The following is a 24,950-nucleotide window of genomic DNA, read 5'->3' as shown; positions in this document are numbered from 1 at the left end:
AAACTTTGTTTTCTTTAGTCGAATTCGATGGACACGAAAGCAACGCGCCGTAACCAAATATAACATCCCCCTGACGGGATTCACAGGCGCGTCAAGTTTCGTAAAGCCTGCGCTAATCGTATTTGGGAGCTGTTGAACACGCCCGGAAACCAAGTTATACGGGAACGAAGCAACGAGTGTTTCGCGCTGCTTCGAATTCTATACATTCGTACTTATGCACGTGCTCTCGTTTAATCACAGACACGGTCAAGGCGAGAAAACGTGCGTGCCCTCGCATCACGTCGCTCGTTAATCCTCCTAATTGAACTCGACGTTTCATTTCGTTCGATTCCTTTTACTTTTAGCATAGGAGAATCGCAGAGGAAAAATACGACAAGTACAGTTTCCTTCATCTTCTGGCTTTCATGATTATTTTGTGGTAGTTCAAAGGTAGTATTTTAATGTGACTCACGATAACGATAAGGATAACGATAACGATAACGATAACGATGACGTGATGTTTCGTGCGCGTAGAAAAAGAAAATGGAGAGAACTCCATTGTGCCAATACTTTCTGTAGCCGTAGCACGGACAGCTTTTGAATTTAACCCATTGAATTTAATTTACGAGTCACTGGCGATAAAATGTCGCACGTCCCTCGAACCGTCGAGGTTTAATTTTTCTCGGTTTCGGTCGACCGAAAGAGGCGATAAGAAAAACGCCAGAGAGCACTCGATATATCGCAAGCATCGCTTGTTCAAACGTTTAAATAGCTATTCGCACTTTCGATAGGCGATGCTAATTCTCGTAACCCTCGCATTTCCATGGCGTTTCGATAATTCTCCCCTTTCGGTAGGCGACCGTCTTTTGCGGAAACGGCTCGACGAATGGATGAAACCGATCGAATCCGATCCCTTCGCCACAAAACTAATTACGTTCGTAAAGCCATTAATATTCCCGGGGCATATTAATCCACAAAGGAAGTCACGATCAGGTTGGATGTCCGATCTAATCCGTCGAAGAGCGACGAACCTTGTTTGTCGTGGCTACTCGATCGATCGGAATTACGCGAGGCAATCGTAACAACGAACGTGTATTACATTCTGTCGAACAGATATGGCAAACGGATATCGTAAAAATACCAGTCAGGGATGTTGATATTCGCGCCAACTTTGTTGCAGTTGTTCGCCGGAGAGCTGTTCCGTTCGAAAATATTTATAAAAAGGTCTGGCGTGTATCTGTCGGGCCAGTCATAACATCCGCGAGATTAAACGATATTCGTACGAAATTCTATTTCCCAGTTCCTCCAATTTCAAATTTATGACTCCGTGAGTCGAATACGTCTGCTCCGCCTGCTGCAACGGAGCACGTATACGCGCTGCCCTATCGCTTACCTTTCAAATTATTCTGACTGGCAACCCCCTACCAAGCCACGGTGAAATTCACGATAATTGCCGCGTCACAGTCGATCGTAAGCTAAGCAAGACTGTCAGGAAGACTGACATCGACTGCGTACCTACTTTCGTTATCGAATAACATCGATGCTCTCGTCACCATTGCAGTCTCTGTTGCGTCTCTATATTATTCCAAACTACATTATGTCGGATATCTATCGTACTCCGCAACCGTTGTCGATATTCTACAACCGTAAGCCTATGCTGTCTTAGCACGTTCGCGAATAGTCTCGCGAAGCATCTCGTCGATCTTAGGACGTTTATTTAGTCGTTCGATAAGCTCCAGATTATATTTCGCAAAGTAGATCCGCTCTTAACGCAATATTCGTGCATCGTTTATACTTATATCGTGTGTTTATCGATATCACTATAGTAGCAGCATTTTTCTTTTTTGTTTTTAGATCAACCAACTAACAGTTATTATTTTTACCTTATCTCGCGTGTACGCTTCGTAAAGTAAGAAAAATGTACTTCGAGCAATACAAATGTGTACATTAGTTACACCTCTGTATCACCTTCTTATACGCATACATCGTTACGATCGATCGTTAATCGCGCAATGCTCGCGTGAGAATGGACCTTGCCGAAATTCTCGGTGAAAATGAGGGGTTTAGATCCCAATGTTTAGCAGTGTGTGTGTGCGGCATCGGATATTGATTGAATGGGATGCCATGGGAGGTGTGCGGCAAGAAGGAATAAAACGTTGGAGGGAGAGAAGGAGAGCCGGTGACTGTCAGAAGGGAGAGCGACAAAAGGGACGAAGGATGGATGATACTTTGCTCGTTAGTCGCTAATCATCGTCATTTCCGCTCAAAAATCAAAAGCTCGTGCTAGACAATCTTTTAAAAGTCGAAGAACAACGTGAAACAATTTTTGTCGATTACATTTCCTTCTTATCTCACGATCGACTAACTCGACTTTTTTCAATCCGTACTATTTCTGGCTAGAAATAGAGTATAACGTCGCTTAAGCTTTCTCGATATCGTAATTTCGATGGGAAACCAAGAAAAGAGACGATGAAAGAATCGTAATGATCCAGCGATCGGTGATTTGCTCGATCAATTGATTCGTTTCCTCTGGTTAACAAGTTAAAGATACGTACTTGCGGTGTACGTCAAACCGACGTCGACGAACTTGAAAATTCGTACGACAAGCTTTCGCTGTAACAGCATCCTAAGGCAATTTCGCTTGTCCCGTGGTGGTAGGGGCGGTTGGTTGAAACGTCGAATCGAGGGTGAATCTCGAGGGTGAGTCATCGGTGGAACCCCGCGGAAAACTGGGAAACTTTCTTCTTTCGGAATGTCTTGAGGGGCAAAGGAAGAGAGCGATGAGTCATCGAGACGAACCGGATCGCGTCGATTCGATTTGTCATGACAAAGCGTTCCGCCCATTCGGATGTAATAGGGTGAGGCTAGGTTCGAGAAAGAGGGCGATGCAATTATTACTCGGTCTTGTATGTTAGTTCAGAAAGAAAATTTCGATGTTCGTTGGTACTCGTTTTCTCGAATCGAAGTCTCCGATTTCATCCGGTTTCGCGTGGAGCCAAGGAGAAAAAGAATCGCGGTCCTCCGAGCTCCGGTCGACCTCGTTCTATCGATTTACCGGGGAAAGCCGAGCAGAAGCGACGCGAAGAAACATTCCGGGCAGCTGCGTTTCCCGTACCGTTGCGGAAGCACCTGCACCCAACGATTTTAGCCCGTTTATCGTTTCGTCTTCGGAACTAGAGCCGATGCTAAAAATCTCTCCTCCAAGCATTCGTTGCGCGTACACCGGAAGTCGAGTGCGTACACTCCCGTTCATAAATTATTACTCCGCTCCACCTACGATCGGTCGCCCCAGATTTCGACGAACCTTTGCTTTTTTAGGTTGATCGATCGATGTTTTGGATTCCGTAAGATAACGATCGAGAATGTACGACAAAAGTTGGCGGAAACCAATTGGAAAAGCTGTAAAATAGTCGCAGAAGCCGGCTCCACCATGTTCCAGTCTATATTTCATTGAAGAAATATGAATTCGATGGACGATTCCGATTGATACCGAGTCTGAGAAGTTTGACCAAAAATAAAACTCAATTACACGTACAATCGGTAATATCGTCATATCGTAGCATCGAATATATTAATTTCTTTACGGTTTATCGTTTCAAACGACGTAGTAACGCCGAGAAAAAGATATAATAACTTTGTACGAATTTCTCAAAAGTATCTCTTCTTTAGTCTCTAAGGTACTTATGAATGGGGTTGTACGTACCAAAACCACGAACGTAATTTCAACATCGATTCCGTTGAACCTTCCGATCTAGAAATAGCTCTGCTTGTAAAACGCACTCGCTTTTCGTTCACAGATCCTCCTCTGTTGTTATTCGTTTATCGTTCTATACCTCGTCGGATCAAACAGCTGCAAATTTAGAAAAACGTCGAATACGTCTCCCTTCTTTTTTCTAGCTCGGTTCTCGTACTATTTATCGTCGGTATGCTTCTCGAACGTTCGCTGTGATTGATCTCGGAAAATCAATCGCCGATGGATACGCGCGTACAAAGAAAATTCATCTCGGCTGCGTATGAAACGCGTTGTTACGAGGGCGTAGATGAACGCGTATTATGGCTATATCGACAGAGAGTAACGAATGACACGCAGGAAATCAAGTTTTTCGAAGCCGCGAGACAAGGATGGCAACATTTACGCTAGGCACGAAGCATTGAAACGTAGACGTTTCGATAGAAAATCGATTTCCGGTTGAGGTTCGTGCGGATCGCGCCAGCAACACGCTCGCTTCGTCCTGTTCGTTGTTTCTTTGTTGCGACCGAGCATCGATCGGTGCCGCAATCGAACGTGCTTTAGAAATTTCCGCGTAAAGTAAACTCGTGACCAACTTGCAACTCCATACTCCGTACTCCATACTCGTCTACAGGAAGGATTTCGTATTCGAGGAAGCGCCGTCGCGTTGTCGTTGTCGTTGTCGTTGTCGTCGTGTTCTCCACGACGAACAACGTCGTTGTCGGCTATGGAGTCAGCGAACGTGACGCCGTTTCCCTGTTATTCGCTTCGCTGCGTTAAATTCGAAGTGCATGCTTAATTTAAGACACCGAAGAGAGAATGTGGGAATATCGACGTTCTTCGAAGAAAAACATACGGTGCCAGCCGCTTTCTTCTATTTCTGAACACATCTTTCGAAATTCGCTTTTAGATCGGATTTCATTTCGCCGATATTTTACCGTCATCTGCTTTCAAAGTAATTACGACAGTGAACAAAATATCGTTATCGCGTTACGAATATTTATGGACATTCGTATTTTTACCAATATAATTAAACGCCTTGAACTTAGATAGGAAATTGTTTTATTCATTAGATATCGCAAAGGATACTACACTTTGCATACCTAATACGTTTTTCCACGTTATATAGCTCCGTAGTTTCTGGCTATTTACTTATTTATTTAAATTTCTCGTAAACGTATAAAAATCTGCAGCCTAATTATGTAAGAGTAACGGAGAACAATAGGGGAAAAAACGTTATAGCCAGCCTAGGACTATTCCATTCAACGTCCGAGCTTTTTGTATGAAATCGATGAAATAGTGGCGAGAGAGGAACCGTAGATTTCCGATAACGATCGTGGCTGCTTCGTACGATAATAGACGCGTCGACGATTACGATTACGATGCATCGTCGACCTCGGCTTTTCTCAGCCGTCTCGTGAATCCAGCCCAGCATCGTAATTCGGCAGGAATTTACGGTCGCGCGAGCGTCTATAGCCTATAGTTTATATCGTGCCATGCGTATCCAGCTATTTCGGTGCTGTTTCAAATAAAACGAAAGCAAAAACGGAGCTGCATATGGAAATTGCCGGTGTACACGATGCGTAACCAGAGATATCACCCTTCGTACGTAAATAGCCAAGTTACTACCAACTATCGTAGTATATTTCGTACTTGACCTTTTTGAAAGGTCTGACGTGCACGACAGGGTGAAACGCACGCGAAATACCTGTATCGAGTTTTGTTTTTTACACTTCGTTTCGTACCTTCAGCGGTGAATATGTTTGGCGATTAAATCGAACGTGAAGGTGAAAAAAAAAATCGATCGTCGATCGCGATTTCGTGCTTTCCACTTTCCAACAAGCGCCCTCTGTCTACGTATAGGTCGTCGAAAGATCGCGTTTGTGTTCGATGACGATGACTCGAAAGAGTACGTTACGAAGCTCGCGCAGATAACGAGATAAAAAAGAGAAAGAAATACCGTTCGTTCGATATGAATGGGTTAATTTGGACGCTAGATCTACGTTCGCGAAAGTCAGCGGAGTCTCTTTTTAGTCTTCGTGAAAAACCACCGAGAGAAATCGTGATTTGAATATAGGGCGAAATTTTACAGAGAGCAAATGTTCCCTGGCAAAGATCCAACACGATTTTCGCTGAAATATTACCATCTTCGACTCGTCGCGCGTTTCTTCTAATCCTCTCATTTTATCGCTTTCTCTCTCTCTCTCTCTCTCTCTCTCTCTCTCTCTCTTGAGAGGCAGACAGAGAGAGAACTATAGAAGAGCATCGTGAACACGAGCAAAGACGAGAACGCAAACTGGTAATAGAGAAAACGAATGCAAACACAAGCAGAAATACGAACGGTTCAGGGGATGTTGAAACGCGAGATCGGTTGACGTCGATAATTGAGGTGTCGATGCCTCTGACTGGTGCAAGCGCACGCTGTAGGCAACAGTGGTGAGCTAGCCATTGGCAGCCTGCCAGCTACTCCTCCTGCCATCGATGCCTTCGGTGTTGACCGACAAACAAAAGGGACCTCGATGCATTGTCCTCGACGAGACCGAATGCAGGTCGAGGATTCATCCAACGACCGGCTCTCCCGTTCTCGGCTGATATTGCATTCCGTAAAGGACGATCGGCGTGCTTGTCGCTGTTCGTCCCAATACCTTGCTGCCGCGTAACGAATTTTCCTCTCCTTGTCTTCGCATCGCGCGATAATTTCAGCGAAAAGGAAGTATTTTTTCCGAATCGTGCCTAGATATAATCGAGGATGAGATTTGCGTTAGCTTTAAACCAGCTTCTCTTAGAGGCCAAACTCGTCCGATCCTGGCAAACGATCGCCAGTCTCCCGATATCTCTGACAAAACGTGCACGGCGTCACGTTGATTAAAAATGAATGAAGTCATTCGTATCCCCGACGTTGAGGGCAGGTCGGGCAGACGGAGGATAGGCCGAGTAGAATTGGTAGGAAGAGCGGAGACCGATCGAAAGGCAGTTGATTGACGGGAGCATGAAACGGCAATCGCGGGCTAATGCCCTGCGAACACAGAGAACGGACCCTTCTCGCACGTTCTTCGCTATCTCGTCCTTCGCCTATCGTTAACCTTAGTTTCGCTTCGATATTGTTTACGACTGGTCGACCGACCACGAAAAGAAACTCGACTAATTTGAATCGCAAAACAAGACGAGTCACGAGTTCAGAAATCAAGACGAGCGGCAGAACGGACGAGGTCGAATCGGTTGCCAGGCGATATGCGGAATATATAGGATTAATAGGGTGTTCCGGCTGTCCTCGCCGACACAGCCACGTAAGTAGCTGTCTCGGAATGTCGGAGACGTTCCGGAAACGGAAATAACGAGCTACAGCACGATGTAACGTTGGAACACGCGAGAACATGCTCGCCACGAGATAAACGACCTCTTCACATTGCTAACCGATGCAAATTAATTAAGAGAAACCACCCTTTGCTTGTTGACGGTGCTGCTAAAATATGTAGCGGAGAGAGTCGTGTCTGCCAACTACCTTACTGTCCAACGAATTCCTCCAACGAGCAATATAATCCGCGCGATAGTTTAAACTTAAGACTCGTGCAAATTCTCAATCCAGATAGTGTTCGTTGTTTCGATATCTGCGAACGTCTGTGCGATTCCGTATTTTCCTAAATAGCTAATACCATATTCGTATGCAAGATCGTAAATCATTACATCGAGTATCCAGAGGTTCTTGAGCTCGTTGAATTGCTCCATGTGGGCCTTTCGGGAGATTCTTAATTTTCTACGCATATCTATGCGGATGCAATTACGCTTCCAGCAGTTGCATTAATCGCACTTGCTAATTTATTTGCTCGTCGATTAGACTTCCGTTGCGAATCGTTTCCTGTTCTTAAGAAAAATGTTGGAAATGCAGTGTGTAATTCACTGATACTTTCGCCCCATTTACGATCCGTTGTCATTGAAAATCGCAATTATTTGTTCATTTTATATTATCGTATTCTTCTTTTCTGTCAAAACGTGCCATCCATACGTAAATAATAATAGTAGTAGTAGTAATAATAATAATAATAAGCAGAAATTTGTTCCTCGCAAAATATCATAATGGATAGAATTGGATACAAGAAACGTGACGAATATAACTATTTTCGAATAACGGTAGCTACAGATTGGATCAAATTCGTCTATTCATATACTCTCGAAATTCAGCGAGGCAGAATAATCGATCGACGAATCGCTTTGTTCAACAGTGAAAACGACAATGGCTAATCGATTCGCGAGCGTGGCTGCAATCCGTTCGTACGTTCGTTTATAGAAACTTGAAAGAACCTTTGGTTTCCATTTCAGATCCGCATAGCGTTCAAAGCGCAACTCGTCGCTTAACTCGTCGCTTGACTCGACGAGCAGCACGACGGCGACGACGACGGTGACGGCGACAGCGACGACGGCGGTTCTTCTCCTCCGTTCGGTGAGTAGATCGATCGTTTTGACAGTTTAACCAATTACGTATGCACAGCATCTGGCGAAAGTATTTCAACGCCGAGATACGACATCGGAAAAATATTTGAACAGCCAATTCCCCGTTATATCGACGAATCTCTATGTTCAGCGTGGTCATCCCTCGACACTTATCGTACGTTCAGGATGGTCGTTCGTGCTGTATATTAATTCTTTACACGGTGCACGAACGGTCGTCGTTTCTTGCTCGGAAACGATCGTCGACAAATACAATCACTTTCTGCCAGTAGCCGCGCCAAATGGTACCGAAGAGCTGTAGTCGCGAAAATTTTGACAAACAGCCAGAATTCGTTTTGTTCGTCCTTCTCCCTGGAGGAAAGTCCATCTACGAGTTACACGGTTTTTCATTCTCGCTACACCGTGACCGAACGTTCGTTCGATTTTCCATTGCACTCACGACCATTCGTCTTGTCCAACTTCACCGGCGGACCATCGGTCCACGTTCCGTTCTTCCGTACCTGTTTTTCCCTCAGGGGAAACTTCTCTCACTTAATTAGAGGAAACACGTTAGCTGCCAATTTGTCGGAATTGGAGAAACAAAAATTTCGAAGGAAGGAAACGACGATGAAGCAACTGGAATAACAAAACGCAGGGGGAGAAATAGAGAAAGGAATCTTATCGTAGGAAGAAGCGCGCTATCGATCATCGAAATTTCCAATTCCAGCTTGTTCGAATATCGTTCGCGACAAGTGGGTCAACCCTAGCGAGATTACGGTACGATCGTGCTTCTACGATAATAGATTCTCCCTTTCTGTCTTTGTTTCTCCTTCGACCTCGTATCAAACGGAAAATGAAAAGACTCGTTTCTTTTTGTTACGACACCGAGCCCCTTCAGAGTCCGTCTCCACGGTATCGCTTCCTTCTTTTGAATACCGTGGCAAAGCAAAAGATCAGGAGCAATATCCGACTAAAAAAGAATTTCTCTGCAAAGTAATCATCTCGGAAAAACGGCTTCTTTCGTCAAAGAAACGAAAAGAAACGACTTTACGAAGCTGAGCGTGCAAGAAAAAGGCCGATAGGGAGAGAAAAGAGGGAAAGAGAGAGGCAGATGTGGTCGTAAGAGCACTAGAATTACCACGCTACGCTGGCCCTCCTCTGTTTCGACCCTTTTGTACGACTCGCTACCGCGATTGTCGGTAAGCATTAAGCCGCTCGATCATTTTTCTTCTTCCCGCGCTTCGTCATTGTCGGTTTCACGATTGGGGAAGCATCGAGTTGTTCGCGGATAGACACGATGCGTAATTTTCTCCGCAACTTTTCGAACAATGCTCACACCCTACGCGTCGGTTTCCCCTTTCTCGTCTATTCTACGTTCAAACGATACCGTTTAAGTACTTGTGCTACCCACCTTCCATCAAGAAGTATCCGATATCTTCTTAAACTGACTTTTTAATCGTTTCGAACGTCCTCCGATTCCTATCGAATTCTCGTTGAATTCTCGTCGATCGAGAAAAAAACAAATATGAAAATTTAGTCGCGTCAGAGCAATGGCATATTGGTATTCTTTGGACACATCCTTTTGCCATTTGCGTAGCTTGAACGGAAAATCACGATGCTAGGTACAAACGAATCAACAGGCTTTGTATATACGTTGACGGGCAACAACTTTTGTGCGTGTGCCTCGTAGTATACTTAGGTGTATAACACAAGTAGACAAGTCCGGTCAGTTTCACGGTTCGATCACTGCAGCGTCCGTGCGTCCTCGTTTTCTATCGTACGCGATGCGTTCTGACGAGTCGCGTACAAGACGACAATTCGCTTGATTTATTTCACGCTGTTGGACTATCCGATAATTCGATTTTCTTTTTACGTTTCAGGCGGCGCTGTCACCTCCGAAAATGCCACAGCTCCGCATCGATTGTTCCAAACTAACTCCTTCGAATCATTAAGACGCCTACACTAGAAACATAGCAGAATACTCGGTAAATATTTCAAACCGGATCGATGTTCGACTTCACGCCCACCGGAAAGTTCGATTCCCGAATCTGAAAGCGAAAAATTGCGAAATTATACGCGTGCAATTTTTCACGCGCGATATCCCGCCCTCGAGAGTTCTACGACGAACGAACGAAACGTCTCTCTTTCAGAACAAGATGTCAATGACGGGAAGCTTAATGGGTTACGAAAATAATAACGAGGTAAATCAAGCAAAGTGCAAAAAGCCATTAAAACCGCTCCCGATAGTGTCCAGCGTAAACTCCAGCGGTATCACGACTACCAACAAAGCGAAAAAGCCACGAAGGTCTACTAGACGAAACTCTTGTATACGAGGTCACGTGAATAGTTTGTGGTCCGTCTGGTACGGCGTTTTGGCGGTCGCTTTTCAAGCTTACATCGGCTTGAGATACGCAAAAAGGTTTGCCGGTAAGTGAAATCGTCGTTTTTCGGATTGAAAGAGGAAACTTGGCTTTCCATGAAATTCACGGAAGAAACGCGGTACGGTAGTGCGATAACGTACAGTGATTCGCGAAAATATTTCAACGCTTATGGAAATCTTTTGTACACGTGCAAAATTTCAAGTTGGCGTTGACGGATTTTTTAAATTATTACGCTGCATGAAACACGATCCAAGCTTTGGTATATTTTAACGCGAAATTTCTGTTCCGTTTCGAACTTTACCAATACGATCACGACAGCCGTGTCCAGTTACAATATCGATTAAGTTCCAAATAGTTTGCTGTAACGCGAGTAACATATTCACGAAAGTTTCTCGTCATAATGTTCAAATATAGTAGAACTTTGATTATCGGAATTAATCACGACACGTACTGTTCGGACGATCAAATAACTTTATTTTATTTTCGAACGAGAGAAACGAGTACCATCTCTAAATTTTCTAACTCTGCTACACTTTCGCGAGACACTGTATACCTTCGACGTGACAGGTTGGTTGGTTATATTTGCAGCATATTTATCGTTACCTTGGCCGGCGGACGCTCCACCGCCGAAGGTGGAGTTATACGCGTGTCTGGTGCTAGCCGGAGCCGGGGTTGTCCTACTGCCGGTTCTGCTTGGCGCGGCCTTCCTGAAGCTAGGCAACCTGGCGAACGATGGAGTGAAGCTCGGTCGTCATTTGAGCGCCTGTTCACGCGACCCGCCTTCATCCTTGCTTACCAACAATCCTGACCACAGTGAGTATACGTGCCATGTATTTTTCATCCCGGTTTACGTCCTCTCCTCCGTCAAACATCCAAGCTGAGATGTTTCGCTCGACAAAGCGTAGAAAGCAGAACCATTTGTAGCTACACAATTCCCGTGCTGTCGATTCGCAGGTTTGGCGAATAATTTATGGCGACACGGAGGTCCCACGGCTGCTTTCGTACACCTTTGCACAGCCATGTGCTTCCTGCTGCCCTCGCTGCTCATGGAGGCTAGATTGATACACGCTGGATTTCTGCCAAAAGGTAACGACCGACACCTATCGCTGTTTCTCTTCGTGTTCCGCAATTACGGTGACGCGTGTTTTGAATGGTTTCGCTTTTCATTAGCAACGTGATTAATTTTTGCGGACAGTTATACGATTCGAACGATATTTCAGGATAACCATGATAACGCGTTGTCTCTCCTGTTTCACGTGAAAGAAGGCAACGATACTTTTCATACCATTTTTTTCGAACACTCGTTTCTTCCTGGTTGAATATGCTCCACTACCTTGCAGTTCGAGTAATCTAAGGGAAACTAATTAAAAATCTATCCGAAGCTACACTAGCTTCACGCGTATCTTCGTTTAGGCTGATCTCATCGGTAATTGTTTAACTTCTGTGCGTCTTACAGCTTAAAGCTATCACTCGCGTGTGCCTTGGTTTTCATCGATTTGAAACATTTCAATCGAGTCGATGACGATCAATGAATCGCGCTTCGGATTCAGATCGCTATCGTTATGGGGTAAAACGATTCGCGCATGGAGAAAGGGGCGTTTGGAATGTAACGGGGCAACTTCGTCCTGACTACGTTCTGGTTCGTGTATTGATCGGCCAGGTGTGTGCACACAGCTAGCTACAGGATTTCTCGTTCCTCGAATCCTTCCACCTTGGGCCACTTAACCAAGGAAAGAAAAAATATAGCATTTTTTTTGGAACGAATCAATTCTCAACCCTTGTACACGGTATTCTTCGACCTTGTTAAAAAACCGTCTTATTCCCGATGATCTCATACTCCGAGATATTCGAATTCCTCTCTTCTTTTTCTGACGCTATCGTAATGCCGGCTACGGGATCTATTCACGCGATCCGTGATCAAAAACACGAAACCACAGGGCGGAACTGGCTAATGATTAACACGAAATTATCAGATTGCGCGCATGTATGTAAATTCGTACCTTTACGTACGTAATTGAAGAAATAAAATCTAGGCGGGGATTTCTTTGGTTTCGCGAGACAGATAGTATTTCGAGGAACGGATTAACAACACGTGTAGTTGCCTGGATGCATCGTACACGCCATCTCTCAATTTCTGTCTATCGTTTATTATAATTTTACGACTCGCGTAGAGCATTCGCGCGTTCGATCAGCGTCCGCCAAACTCGTGAACTATAACCGAAGCGATTCGTTGCAGAGATTGCGAAATGGAGCGCAATGCGGATACCAGCTCGATTAATCCTATTTAATCGATAACCCGATGCTTCCTATTTTCCAGAAACAATATGGCGTACGGACCTCGATTGGCTAGTGACTCACCGGGATCGTCTGGTTGTATCCAGTTTCATGAATCCAAACGTGAATCTCAGCATCCTAACGGGCTTCATAACTCCTCAGCCTTTCGTCACCTTAGCACCGGACGAAGAATCCGACAATATAGCCAACGACATCGTCACGACGAAATTGGAATTGACCGACGTTATTAATAAATCAACAGCAATGGAATTTCGACCACGCGACCGCACGAACGAACATCTTGGTCAGTTTCGTACACCAGCGAGTACCAATTTACCCGTACCCAATGCAAGAGTTTCAAGCGTTAGCACTACTTTGCCTACCAACAAGATTACGATGCCCATGACGCAAAAAATTATTAACGACACGACGAAAACACCGTCCATAGTCAACGGGGCATCGAAATTAAATTCCACGAGACTGACATCCGCAGCTTCTCCGATTACAACAACAGCAACGACCAGTACAAATATGGCTGCAACAACTACGGCAACGATAACAACGACAACGACGGCGACGACAACAACGAGAGGCGTTAAAGCGCCTGCAAGCTCAGACGAGGTGGCAGCGGTTACAGCTGCGACTACGACCGCAACCGCAGTTCCAACCGCTGCTACAGCCGTAACGACAACGTTACCGTCGACGTCATCTTCAACGTCTAGCTCGATGAAGTATGGCAATACCGTTAGGAGACCTACCGCTGCGAAGTCGATTATTAGAAGCAATAATTCGAGGAGTAAATTGAAAACGAAGAACACGGGGAAATCATCGACGACTGTTCGGCCCGGTAAGAACGTTGGGAATATGACAGCGCAGAGTATGTCGTTGACGATGAATAGTTTGGCTGATTTGGATCATCCGGAGAAGTTGAATCCGGGTAAGTTAAAATCGAATCTCGAGTTGTTTTCTCTTTCTCCGATTTGTCGTAATCTTCCTTCTTGTATCTCCATTAGCTGAATCATACGGACCTATTACTCTCGAGTACTTGAATTACGCCATCGCTCTCGGAGTGTATTCTGTGAGATACCCAGCGGTGTTCTGGTCGTGCAATAAACCGTTGGCCACGATTTTTAGCTTCCAGTTGATCGTCAATTCCGCCCAGAGTTTATTAGCCTATATTGGAATGTCCGTACTTTACAAGGTAAGACACGCTCTTGTAACAAATTCCCTTATAAAAATAAAAAATAACGGAAGAATTAAAATTTGTAACATCTTCAGGTTCAAGTGATGGGACCCTTGAAGGTGCTACCAGTTCTTCGACAACAGTATCGCACGATATCGACTACTAGCAGCATATCGACAATCTTCGGGGACTCTTACTTCTTACTAAATCCACACGTTACCCTCGTCTTGTTTGCTCTTTCCTCCCTCCTGGTGCTCTGTTCTAGCATGGTGATGTATTTCTACGCTTACGGCAGGTAAGTCGCTTTCCATCCCCTCTGTTTTCTTTCATTCTGCCCTATTTCGTTCTTTAATGGAACTGCTTTTCGTCGTACGAAAGTTTCTTTAACTTCTTTGCGCTTCTGCACATACAGGTTTACGGCGTTTTTGAGCCAAGAACGAGAGCGTCGAATAATCTTGTCAAAGGAGAATAGAAATGGCAATGGTTGGATGTATTTCATTCACTGCACCGCTCTGTGCGTATTCCTGTCGATCGCGATCTGCAGCGCACCGTTGCTCTACGACTACAGCGTCGTATATCGTGGCAGTCTGGATGGTGCGATATTAGCCTGTGTCGTCACTACCGTTCTGCACTTGTTCCTCTGGTTACTCTTATGGATCTTTCTCACGATAAAACAACGCTGGACATTCAAATTGCGAGTGACGATCGGTCGTGCTACCGTTAGGTCAGCCAGATCGGTGAAACTCGTAACTGACGTGGATCTGTTGTCAGCTAGAGACGACGAGGACGGAACTAACGCGCCGTTACTGGTCGTTGGGAATGGTAGAACTTACACGATTGCCGACGCGTCGCCGAAGAAAGCTATCATGAGCGTGATACAAAAGGCGGCTATTGAAAGGAAAGCACGCAGTCAAGGTAAAATAGCGCGTTATGGAGGAAGGCAGTAAACGCGTAAGAGCGTACGAGAAACTTTTTCGTATCTTTGAATACTCGTGAATATTTTGTGTTTTAATTTGATCCAAAGTTGCAGCAATGTCGGCGATATACTTATACTACTGTTAAACGTTTTCTTTTAATAATTGTCTCCGAGTCAATTTTTATTACACCAGCGTACGAACAATACGTCGAGCTGACGAACAAACTATAGTCTTGTGTAACAGAACCGTTTATAGCACGACCCTCTTTTTACTTTCCGCGGTATATTATCGTTTAAAACATTAACGGCTGATATTGTTTCTAACTTGAAAGATAAGCTTCGAACATTCTGTACCCGAAATTCGTTCATAATTTTGATACCTTGGCACGAATTTATAAATATCTGACACGTATTTCGCGACACTGTCTACTATAATCCTTTTTATCTTATTCCAATCGTAGGAAACGTCGATTCCGTAAACGGCGACTCAGCAGCCGACGACGAACAGATTTATTGGCTAAGACCAAAATTACGTCCATCGCCGACTAGATCGCCGAACGACGGAAACATAGCGCCAACGACGGAAAAGGGCTGGCTGAACAAGAAATTGAAACCCAAGGTCACCTTTAACGACCTGCCTAGTACGTCAGGCTCGCGGTAACTACCCTCCTCCCTCCTCTTGATGTCTTTCTGTATGTATCGTTGTGTCCGTGCCCGTGCTCATGCTCGTCTTCACTTTCATTTACTCTCTCTCTCTCTCCTTCCTGTAAACTAACTCGAGATTCCTGTAGAGAATTCGCCCGATCGATCGTTCCAATTCGGTAATCAGTCCGTATCACGGAGAACTTGCCATCGCCTTTTTATCATAACCTGCGTTCCCTTTGTGGAATTCTCCTGCTTTGGCTACTATGTATTTTTATAATGTTTGTTGCTCTTACGATATTCAAGCGAGTAATTTCCTATCGATCTCCTCTTCTCACCTTGAATTCTTTTTCCACTTAATCGTACCGTGTTCGTATCTGGTGCTTACGTACACGCGCGTGTTGTCAGTGTTATTAAATTGCGTGCTTTTAAAGTGTATCGAAATTCGTTAACTCTTTGAGATCATAATGTTATATTATTACACCTATTTCGTATCACGATCTAGCAGGAATTCTTTAAAAAAAAAAAAAAAAAAAAAAACGTTACTAATATCATATGATACGCTATGTTATTACGTTATGAATATACGCTATGAGTAAACGATATTTCATTTTCAATACAATTCGCACCAAGTGTCAAATCTCGAAGAGTTAACGTCACGTATTGCTAGCACCTGTATTTATTCACTAAGCCTTATTGTCATTCGTTTTCGCTTTCACGAGACTGAATAAAATTTCTTACGTTTACGTCCAATATGGACCATATGGATCGCTAGAAACTAACAAAAAAGAGATCACTTTATCCAATTCTCTCTTTTCCTGTCTTCCTCCCCTCCCTTTCTTCTCCCCTGTCTTTCTCCCCTTCTCCCATTATCTCTATTTTCCTCGTCTATCCTAACGGATAAGTATTCGTATGACCTCGTTGTAACATATTACAACGTGGTGCGTGTGGATTGCAGCAATAAAGGAAAAGTCAGACGAGGCACCGGTGACGGAGGCCCTGAAGATGATGGAGATTATGCCACGTTACGAGAATTACCGCTGATCACGTCTCTAGACCCAGCGGACGATTCAACGTCCGAAGAGAACAAGGTATTCGATCATTTTCTGTCGCGAATCGTCCTTTCCCCCGTTAGATTTCATTCGCGATAAACGTTTCGTTAACTTGAAAATATTTTGCTCGAGTACCTCCCGACTCTTGTAACGTCGTTCATTTCCCCTTCGACATTTAACTTAGTTTTCTTTTGCTTTGACAGTGGGAAAGGTGGCTGATATCTCGTAGGGACGTTATACCTAAGTTTGGCAACGTAAGGCGTACAAAAATATTTTTTTTTTTATTCGTTCGTTTGTTTTCTCGTTTCGTGTTGACGCTTCGAAGTAATACTAACATTCTTTAACTGCGTGTGTTTGTTTTTTGGTTGCGTACTAACATACGTTAACACAGAATCGTACGAGACAAGGAAAATGTTTGAAAAGCGATTTAACATCCCACAAATTTCTACGCAATTCGATCGCATCGGTGGTGCACGTTCGATCTTCTTACGCTTATCCTCCCATCCTTTCGAATTCTGCTCTGTCATCTCCAAACAGCAACCGTACCAATTTTATATTGTACATGTAAATGTATCTACGTAAAAAAAGGTTCGAAAAATACGTTTGCTAAGAATTGAAACACGTTTGTTTCCCTCCTCTTCTTCCTTCGCCTGATGGTCCTGTTTTTCTTTTCTTTTTTTTTTTTTTTTGCGTTCTCTCTTCGATTCGTATGATTTCCAATAAATTCATGAGACTCTTGCAGGCTTACTTTCTAATTGGCATTTCGCTTGGCAATTAATCGTTGATGAAACGTTTCAACAGCTGCTCGAGTGCGTGAACGACGACCAAGTGACATACTACGCGAGCGCAAATCGCGATCTACAACCTTCGGAAGGCGACCCCTCGCCCCTATTGACTCCAGACCCTTTGCCCGATCCCACTTCGGAACCACTTCCACTGCCACCTCCGACTCCGACTCCGACTCCAACTTGTGCACCGACTACCGAAGTTGTCACGGCGTTACTAACCACTAACACCCAGGTACTAACAACTCTTGTCGTTCACAATATACTTTTCTTCTAACAAACTACCAAATAAATACCAGACAGAAAAATGACAAATAAATAAATAAATAACTGAATACAGAGAGCGAGATAAACGTCGATAAACAAAAATCCGTGGAAGCCCTGTCCATAAATTGAAGGTAGGTGGTCGCGCATTGGTTTCAGGCAAACGGTGGTCAAACGCCGCGATGTCTGCGTCGAGGGGATTCGGGAATGCCACACGAAGAGTTAACACCTCGCTCGGATTCTTCAAATTCTCCGCCATTGGACGCCGTGGTGGGTGGTAGCAGCGGAGCTGGTTCGGTGACGGGTCACAGCAACGCGAGCAGCCACAGCGAAACGTCCTCGAGTGGCGTGCACAGTAACGCGAGCAACGCGAGTAACAGTAGTTGTCAGAGACGAGCGACGAGCGTGGACGACGTGAGCGGCAACTGCGATCAACGAGACGGCGAGGAATCACGCGATCAGTGGCGCAGCTGTTCCCTCCAGCGAGGGATTCAGCCTCCATCGGCAACGGCCACCTTCTCACCGCCGAACAGTCGTCCAGGCACTAGTCAATCCTTCTCATCGCCGCAATACGCGAATCACGTGCCACTGTTCGCCAATATCAACGCAAATTCAACAGCGAACGCGAGTATAAACGCGAGTGCGAACACGGGCGTCAACACGAACGTTAACGTGAACGACGTCAACGTGGTTGGACAAGGATGTCCAGCTGTGATTCTCGAGAATCCGAACGAGGCGACCGTGGTGATCCGGCGGAAACTCTCGAGGACGAAGCTGACGGAACCGCTGAACCCTAACGAGGAACCTTTCGGTCGTTCCACGAACATGAGGATGACGTCGTTCACGGAGAGCAACGATATCCGCGTGCACGCAACGTCGGCCACTCTGCCGCATTATCCGACCCAGCCGGCGGTCACTTATCCGCATTGCTCCACCATGCCTCTGCCACACGCCTCTCATAGCATGGCTGGATCTCATATGGGTGGATCTAGCGGAAGCTGCGGATCGGTGCCGAGGCACGCTTTCGTCCCTCCGCAAGTACACTCGTCGGTACCAGCCCATACTACTCTACCGTCCCATCACAACGGCGTCAGACTTCTTCACGGCATCACGCCCACACCGAACAACCCTTTCGTCAAGAGGTTCCCTCCTGTGCAGCTACACACGCAACCCTGGGCACTGCCAGGCCACCACACTTTCCCCCAAGCTTCGCAGGTTAATGGAAAATTGACCACTACCGCGCAGATCAGGCAGAGCGATCGCGACTCGGCTAATTTCTCGATGGCCAGCAGCGGAGACTCGGATACGTGTTTGCCTCATTAGACGTTGATCGCGTCTGCTAGATTCCAACCTCTTCGCTCTCGCTCCGCGCCGAGCAAACCCGATACGTTCTCACGATGCCGTTCCCGTCGTCGTTCTCGACGATCACGTTCCTAGGTCGCCTCGACGAAACGTTTCCCATCGAGACATTCGCGAGATCGTTCTCGGAAAAGAATCGTCGTTCTTCGCGAACGTACTTCGATGGGAACCTTCTTTCAAACGTGTTTTGTCATCGAGGTTCGTGGAGGATTACCATCGTGGATTTTTACCCTATCACCGATATCAAAAGTAACGTTATTACATATCATACCGGTCGATTACTCGCAACATCCGACACTTACGGTTACATTGTGTTATTTTTCGATACAGATGTCGTATGTCGAGATAATATTCTGCCCCGTTCTTCCATATCAATTATCTCTCCATATGCACGTACCAGTAAGAAATCATACACTTGTAGATACACTTTTATGGTCTGCCCGTTTTTTCAGCCGGTACAACGACTCGTTCGAATATGAACGAACGACTCGCGATACAAACATATCTTGCCAGCTGCTCACGAATCACCGCTCGTCAATCGCTCGTCAATCGCTCGTCAATCGCTCGTCAATCACGAACCATTATAATCGCACGTGAGACTATTTCGATCGCCAGACTGGAAGGAGTGAAATTTTTTTACATTTTTTACTTTTCCATATAGCTTGGCGTGGTCATACACCATTTCATCGCTTTATTGCAACAAATAGCCGACAAAGACACTCGTGAAAATAATTTACGACTGCTTAAAATAACTTATATATATATATATATACTTATTATTACAAAAAAAAAAAAATGTTCTTTTATCATTATTCTGAAAGCTGAACGCGAAACTTGCATTTCAAACGGATATTCTTCGCACGAGTTGTTTACCCTCGTGATATTCGAGACGGCACAATTTCGATCCCACGCGACGTAATAACGATACATCTCGACTAATACGATCAGCGAGTGAGCCCATCAGAGAGGACGTTGAGAAGCGTACGATTACTGCCATTGTAATAAACATAATCGCAAGACTTTCTAAGATCTTCGTTATATCGAATATATAAATTGATTTCATCGACTGCCATGTTAATTCGTCCTGTTTAACGCTTGCGCTACGGCAATTCTTTTCTATTTCCGCGATTTTAAAATGGCGAAAAACGCGGCGAGACCATAGGAAATGATCTCGCGTGGAGACGCGCCCAATTTCATAATTAAGTAAAGACTTAAGGACCCAGATGCACGACGCACGAGTGAACGATATATATATATATATAATCCAGATAGTCGAACGAATTCGAGTTCGAGCATCTATCGCTAATCCAAGTACTTATGATATCGATTAACCAAAACTGCAAGTACGGGTTTCCTAACTTTCGACGAAGAAAAAAAGAAAGAAAAGAAAAAAGAACCGACGCTTTTTCGAAACAACATAGAAAACGATCGAGATAATAATGTGTGTAACGTATATTAATCAGTGCTTATCTATTACGATACTACGAATACTCTACGATACAGGAAACTTACATATACCAGACGCGTGTAAGCGATAATACGTTGCAAGCGAAGCTATTGGGAAATTGTTGTTGACGCAAATTCGGCAAAACGAACGGTATTTTTCGATTTAGGATCGATCTTTGCAATCTCCGATCAAATACACCGATAGTAATAAACTAGTGGCAAGAGAGAGGTGTGGTACTGAGAGCGTGCCTTGCTTGTTCGACGAAGCATACGTATAATAGGACGCGCAAGCTTTCTTCTTTCTTTCCACTCGCTCGTTCGAGAAGATTTCCTTTGACGTAAACGCGCAGCGTAGTCGGACGAGTTGCGTAAAATTTAGCTTTCCCAGGTAAATACGCTCTAGAAGAAAGATTGTTATTTTGAAATATCTTCCGATCGTTTTCGACGATATCGAGTCGGAAGAGGCGAGAAGAGTACGCAGAACCGGTATATACGGTATTGTCGATAAATATCCGAACCACGGTGAATATCTTTCGTCCGAATTGTAACACGCGTTCGTTCTGCGTATGTTTCACGCACTTATCGCGAAAGCGTAAAATCCGATTCCTAAGAATCTCACACGAGTCTCTCAGAAGCTGAATCGATGAACAACGACTTTCGATAGAACGAATTATCTACCTTCGTAACTTCATTTTTCACGATAAGCTTTAGGATAATAAACTGGAAGAGATAACGTTTATACCGGCAGTTCGCATTTGAAGTTTACATACTTTACGGTTTACGAGACTCGTCGGATATGGCTTTCGAAGGGCTCGAATATTCACGAGGACGATTAAGAATACCGATTTCGCCTGGTATCGCATGTCGTATCGACATTAAGCTTTCTTCAAACCTCGTACATACCGTTGCGTATTCACACCTTTCTCGACTCGTTATTCGCAAACGTTAGTGTTAATATTTAGTTTACGTTCTGACGTGCGAACAGAGCCAGCCGCTTTCGTCGAGCTTTCACTTTCGTGGATCGAAACGAGGGAACAAAGTTGCGAAAGACGGCTCTAATGGGCGACGCGTGAACTACTTTTTTATCATATCACGGACGTTAACGAATCACGGAGCGTACGAACATACTCGAATAATTTTTCTATCACGGAACAAAATCAACGGAAGGGAATACCATCTAATAGATATTTTCTTACTCTTTCCACGAACGAGTTACGACTTCCGTACGTAGAGAGTAGAAACGGGAATGTAACGTATAGCCGAGTAGAAAAAGCCAGTAGTAGTCAGCCAGATCACCGTCGATGAGGTTATTCGAATTAATTACGCGTGCGTGCGAGTTTTTTGCGATGTTCGACGTACGTCTGGCCAGAAGGGATACAGCGAAGTCATAAATTACATTACGCGAGAACCTCTTCGATTTCGCAGCCTTCGTTCGCGATAATTTATCAGCTAACGATATTAGCGATCTCGCAAGCTGCAAATCGTAGATCGTACGTAGATAACATCCCTTTCACGATTTTACGTGAAACAGAATAATTGGATAACAGGATTTGCGATTTTTAAAATACGCTTGTAGAATTTTACGTTTACTCGAATCTCAAACTCTCGATTGATTTTACGCTACGGCTTCGTTATATCTTTTTTGTCAAACGTTACTTTGCAAATGTGTAGCACGTATCTATTCGAGCCTCGAAATCCTTGGTTATCTGGACGGACGTTAGACAGAAAATTCCTCTAATTTTTATACCTCGATAGGATCGAATAGATGAACGGTTTTTGCGAGTAAATTAGAAGATATCAGTCTATTCTTCTAGGATCAACGAAACGTCGAAATGGTTGCAGTCAAAGCTTTATGGTACCGACAGAAACGCAGACTCTTGAAAAAGCAATCCTAAATAATCCGCGGATGGTTGGTTTCTATGCGATAAATTTTCATTTTCTAAAGCATACGATCGATCGGAATGCAAACGACGGCTAAAGAGCAGCACGATTCTTCGACATCGCGATCGATTTGTAAAACGATAAAGCTTTCACTGTACTTGTATATTTTTTCAAACGACTTTCAATGCGCATAGGTTACACGCATTCTCTTGAACGCCAATTACGGTATCGACTTTTATACGAGACTTGCTTTCGTCTTCGTTCGAAGCTAAAGATCCTCAACAACGCGATTTAGAGATAAAAGAAGAAGAGAACACGACGACGGAGAATCGAGGTCGAAGCGAACGAGCATGTTTTTATCATCATCGACATACGGAGGTAAATCCCTGAGATCTTTTCGTAAAAAGAAGGAAAAATACAAAAAAAAAAAAAAAAAAAAATAGAGAAAAAAAAGAAATAAACGCTTTGTTACACCGATCGTACATATCACAGTGAAAGGACCACGCGTTGGTAACGACGAGACGTGTAAAATCTTTCGATTCGCTACGCATTTCTGGATCGCTATCGATCAACGATCAGAAGAAGGAAATTTCAACTTCTGTAACGTCTTTTCTTCTCGACTTTTTAATATCGGGCCGATCCGTTCTTCGAAAACGATCGAGTTCGTGTTCGCATCGTATTAATCGAAATAAAAATACATCATGCTAAGAACGACGACGGACTCGCGTTGTCACGATCGAGAATTACCGTTGTCATTGTCATCGTTGTCGTCATTATCGTTTCCATCGTTGTTATCAGCAGCAGCAAGAATATCGAGAGCAAAGAGCAGCCGAACGTACCTTGGAGAATGGCGAAAAGGCTCCGATCTGATACGGACGCTGCTGTTTGCAGAAATATTTTTTTACCGTTTAGCGTCAGTCAGCCACCTCATCTATTCGTTTTAGATCCGGCTAGACCTCTCGAACGCGGATACCTGCACGAAACGGATCGATTCCGCGTTCCACGTGCTACCTACACCCCAAAAGAACGTTAAAGACGAAAAGGAAAAGAAAGAAACGTAGTTTCGGCGCAATTTCCGAGCTTTCCCGCGAGAATTGTATCCGAAGCGCGCGTAACGGCACAACGCATAGAGAGTAGCAAACGAGAAGGGAAAAGGAAGAAGAGGGAAAAAAGAAAAGAGAGAAAACTAGAGACAGGGGAAGAAAAAGGTTGCGTATTTGTTGCGCGTACGAATTTCCGTGCCTATGTCTGTGCGCGCACGTTCAATTCGTTCGCCCTCGAACTAATTCCTTTCGAAGCTGTAAATAACTAAGGATCGAGTCAAACTTGCGGGTGAAACGAGAGAAAGGCGCGAGAATGAACGACGAAGGGGAAGAATTAATGCAACAAAAAGAAAAAAAAGGGGAAGAAAAGAGAAAAAAATTTAACAGATATGTACGAATAATTGTATAAAGACTGATTAGAGTTATCTTGGTATTTATTCTAATTCACAGTTAAACGCTATCGCTTTGCGCGCTCTCGAATACTCACGGAGCACGACACCAAAAGTATTCCCTGGCTCAGATTCCATTTTTCTCTTGTTCTTTGACATCTGTCTGCGATTACTCGGTCGCGTTTCCCGTTTCCATTCGTTCTTCCATTTGGCATTTCGCGCGCGAATCGCCACGAAACGTCGAGTCCTATTAATCGCCAAACGATCACAGCGGTGCTCGCTTAAATTTCAATAAACTAGGATTTTGTATCGCGATTCTCGCGCAAGCAGCGGCAACTTTGTTCCACGAATACCGTCGAGACGAGCGAATAGAATTTCGCTGTCGTTGTCGATACGCGTGATTTCCATTTTTAGTTGCATATCGAAGCTTTCCTTAAAACGTTCCACGTCTTATCGCTTGTCGAGACAAGAGTGAGATTTGCACGATGATATTTGCGGAACCGCGGCAGAGTTAAGCGAGCATTACTGGACCAACAGCAACCACGAAACGCCGATCGATCGTTCGATGGATCGATCGAACGATTCTTGGTTTTCGTGTCTTTTATCGATCGATAATTTGATGCTCTGTTTGAAAATAGAACGGGTCATGTACTCGTATCGGCCTATGAAACATTTTTTCGTCGTACAGACTGGAGAACGCGAAAAGCGAAACGGAAAAATGAAGAGAAAGGATAGAAAGAAGGAATAAGGGGAAACGAAAATCAACGATCGACGATCACGATCCGCGGTATTTCGATGATTTTTGTTTCGTATCGTTAACGCGTAATTCATCCGTATTCAAGGGAAGAGCCATCGGATTATACAAAACGCGTGCGAACAGAGCAAAGAGAAAAAGAAAAATGGTACGCGCGATTATAACAGCGACGCTACTATCATCACATCGTATCAATATTATCCGATGCATCGTATAAACAAGTAAACTAGATGTAAACTTTGTATATTCATTTACCAAGAGAATAAAGATAAATTATTCGACGTACATACACGGAGCGAGCCGTTTTATTCCCGAAAATTTTTGTCCATTTCCCCGTTTCGTTATCCACGCTGGTTTATAAACGAATAAATAAAGCAAATATTCTTCGTCCGGCCCTTTCCTCCGTTCCTTTCTCCACTATTCGCAAACGCGCACGAACATATCTAT

At 44.3% G+C, this 24,950-nt stretch overlaps 1 protein-coding gene across 3 annotated transcripts in view; it reads left to right on the top strand.

Annotated features, from left to right (window-relative positions):
* LOC126873964 (protein tincar) overlaps positions 1–23,721 on the top strand; it is a 37,159-nt gene extending 13,438 nt beyond the window's left edge. Inside the window, exons 2-14 of one of the 3 annotated variants that reach the window (XM_050635422.1) lie at positions 8,027–8,147; positions 10,015–10,119; positions 10,285–10,561; positions 11,104–11,328; positions 11,470–11,601; positions 12,833–13,726; positions 13,803–13,990; positions 14,068–14,267; positions 14,385–14,887; positions 15,350–15,545; positions 16,489–16,621; positions 17,384–17,602; positions 17,791–23,721. In XM_050635422.1, the coding sequence (XP_050491379.1) occupies positions 10,291–10,561; positions 11,104–11,328; positions 11,470–11,601; positions 12,833–13,726; positions 13,803–13,990; positions 14,068–14,267; positions 14,385–14,887; positions 15,350–15,545; positions 16,489–16,621; positions 17,384–17,602; positions 17,791–18,954 (4,125 nt within the window). In that variant the 5' untranslated portion in view covers positions 8,027–8,147; positions 10,015–10,119; positions 10,285–10,290 and the 3' untranslated portion in view covers positions 18,955–23,721. Of the gene's footprint in view, positions 1–8,026; positions 8,148–10,014; positions 10,120–10,284; positions 10,562–11,103; positions 11,329–11,469; positions 11,602–12,832; positions 13,727–13,802; positions 13,991–14,067; positions 14,268–14,384; positions 14,888–15,349; positions 15,546–16,488; positions 16,622–16,785; positions 16,837–17,383; positions 17,603–17,790 lie in introns of all 3 variants that reach the window. The other 2 variants (XM_050635423.1, XM_050635424.1) reach the window with 2 other exon arrangements.
* Positions 23,722–24,950: the final 1,229 nt, after the last annotated feature.

Source organism: Bombus huntii, chromosome 15, assembly GCF_024542735.1.
Source record: "Bombus huntii isolate Logan2020A chromosome 15, iyBomHunt1.1, whole genome shotgun sequence".
In the NCBI taxonomy this organism is placed as follows: domain Eukaryota; kingdom Metazoa; phylum Arthropoda; class Insecta; order Hymenoptera; family Apidae; genus Bombus; species Bombus huntii.
Note: the sequence above shows the minus strand (reverse complement) of the source record. Positions and strands in the feature narration are given on the sequence as shown.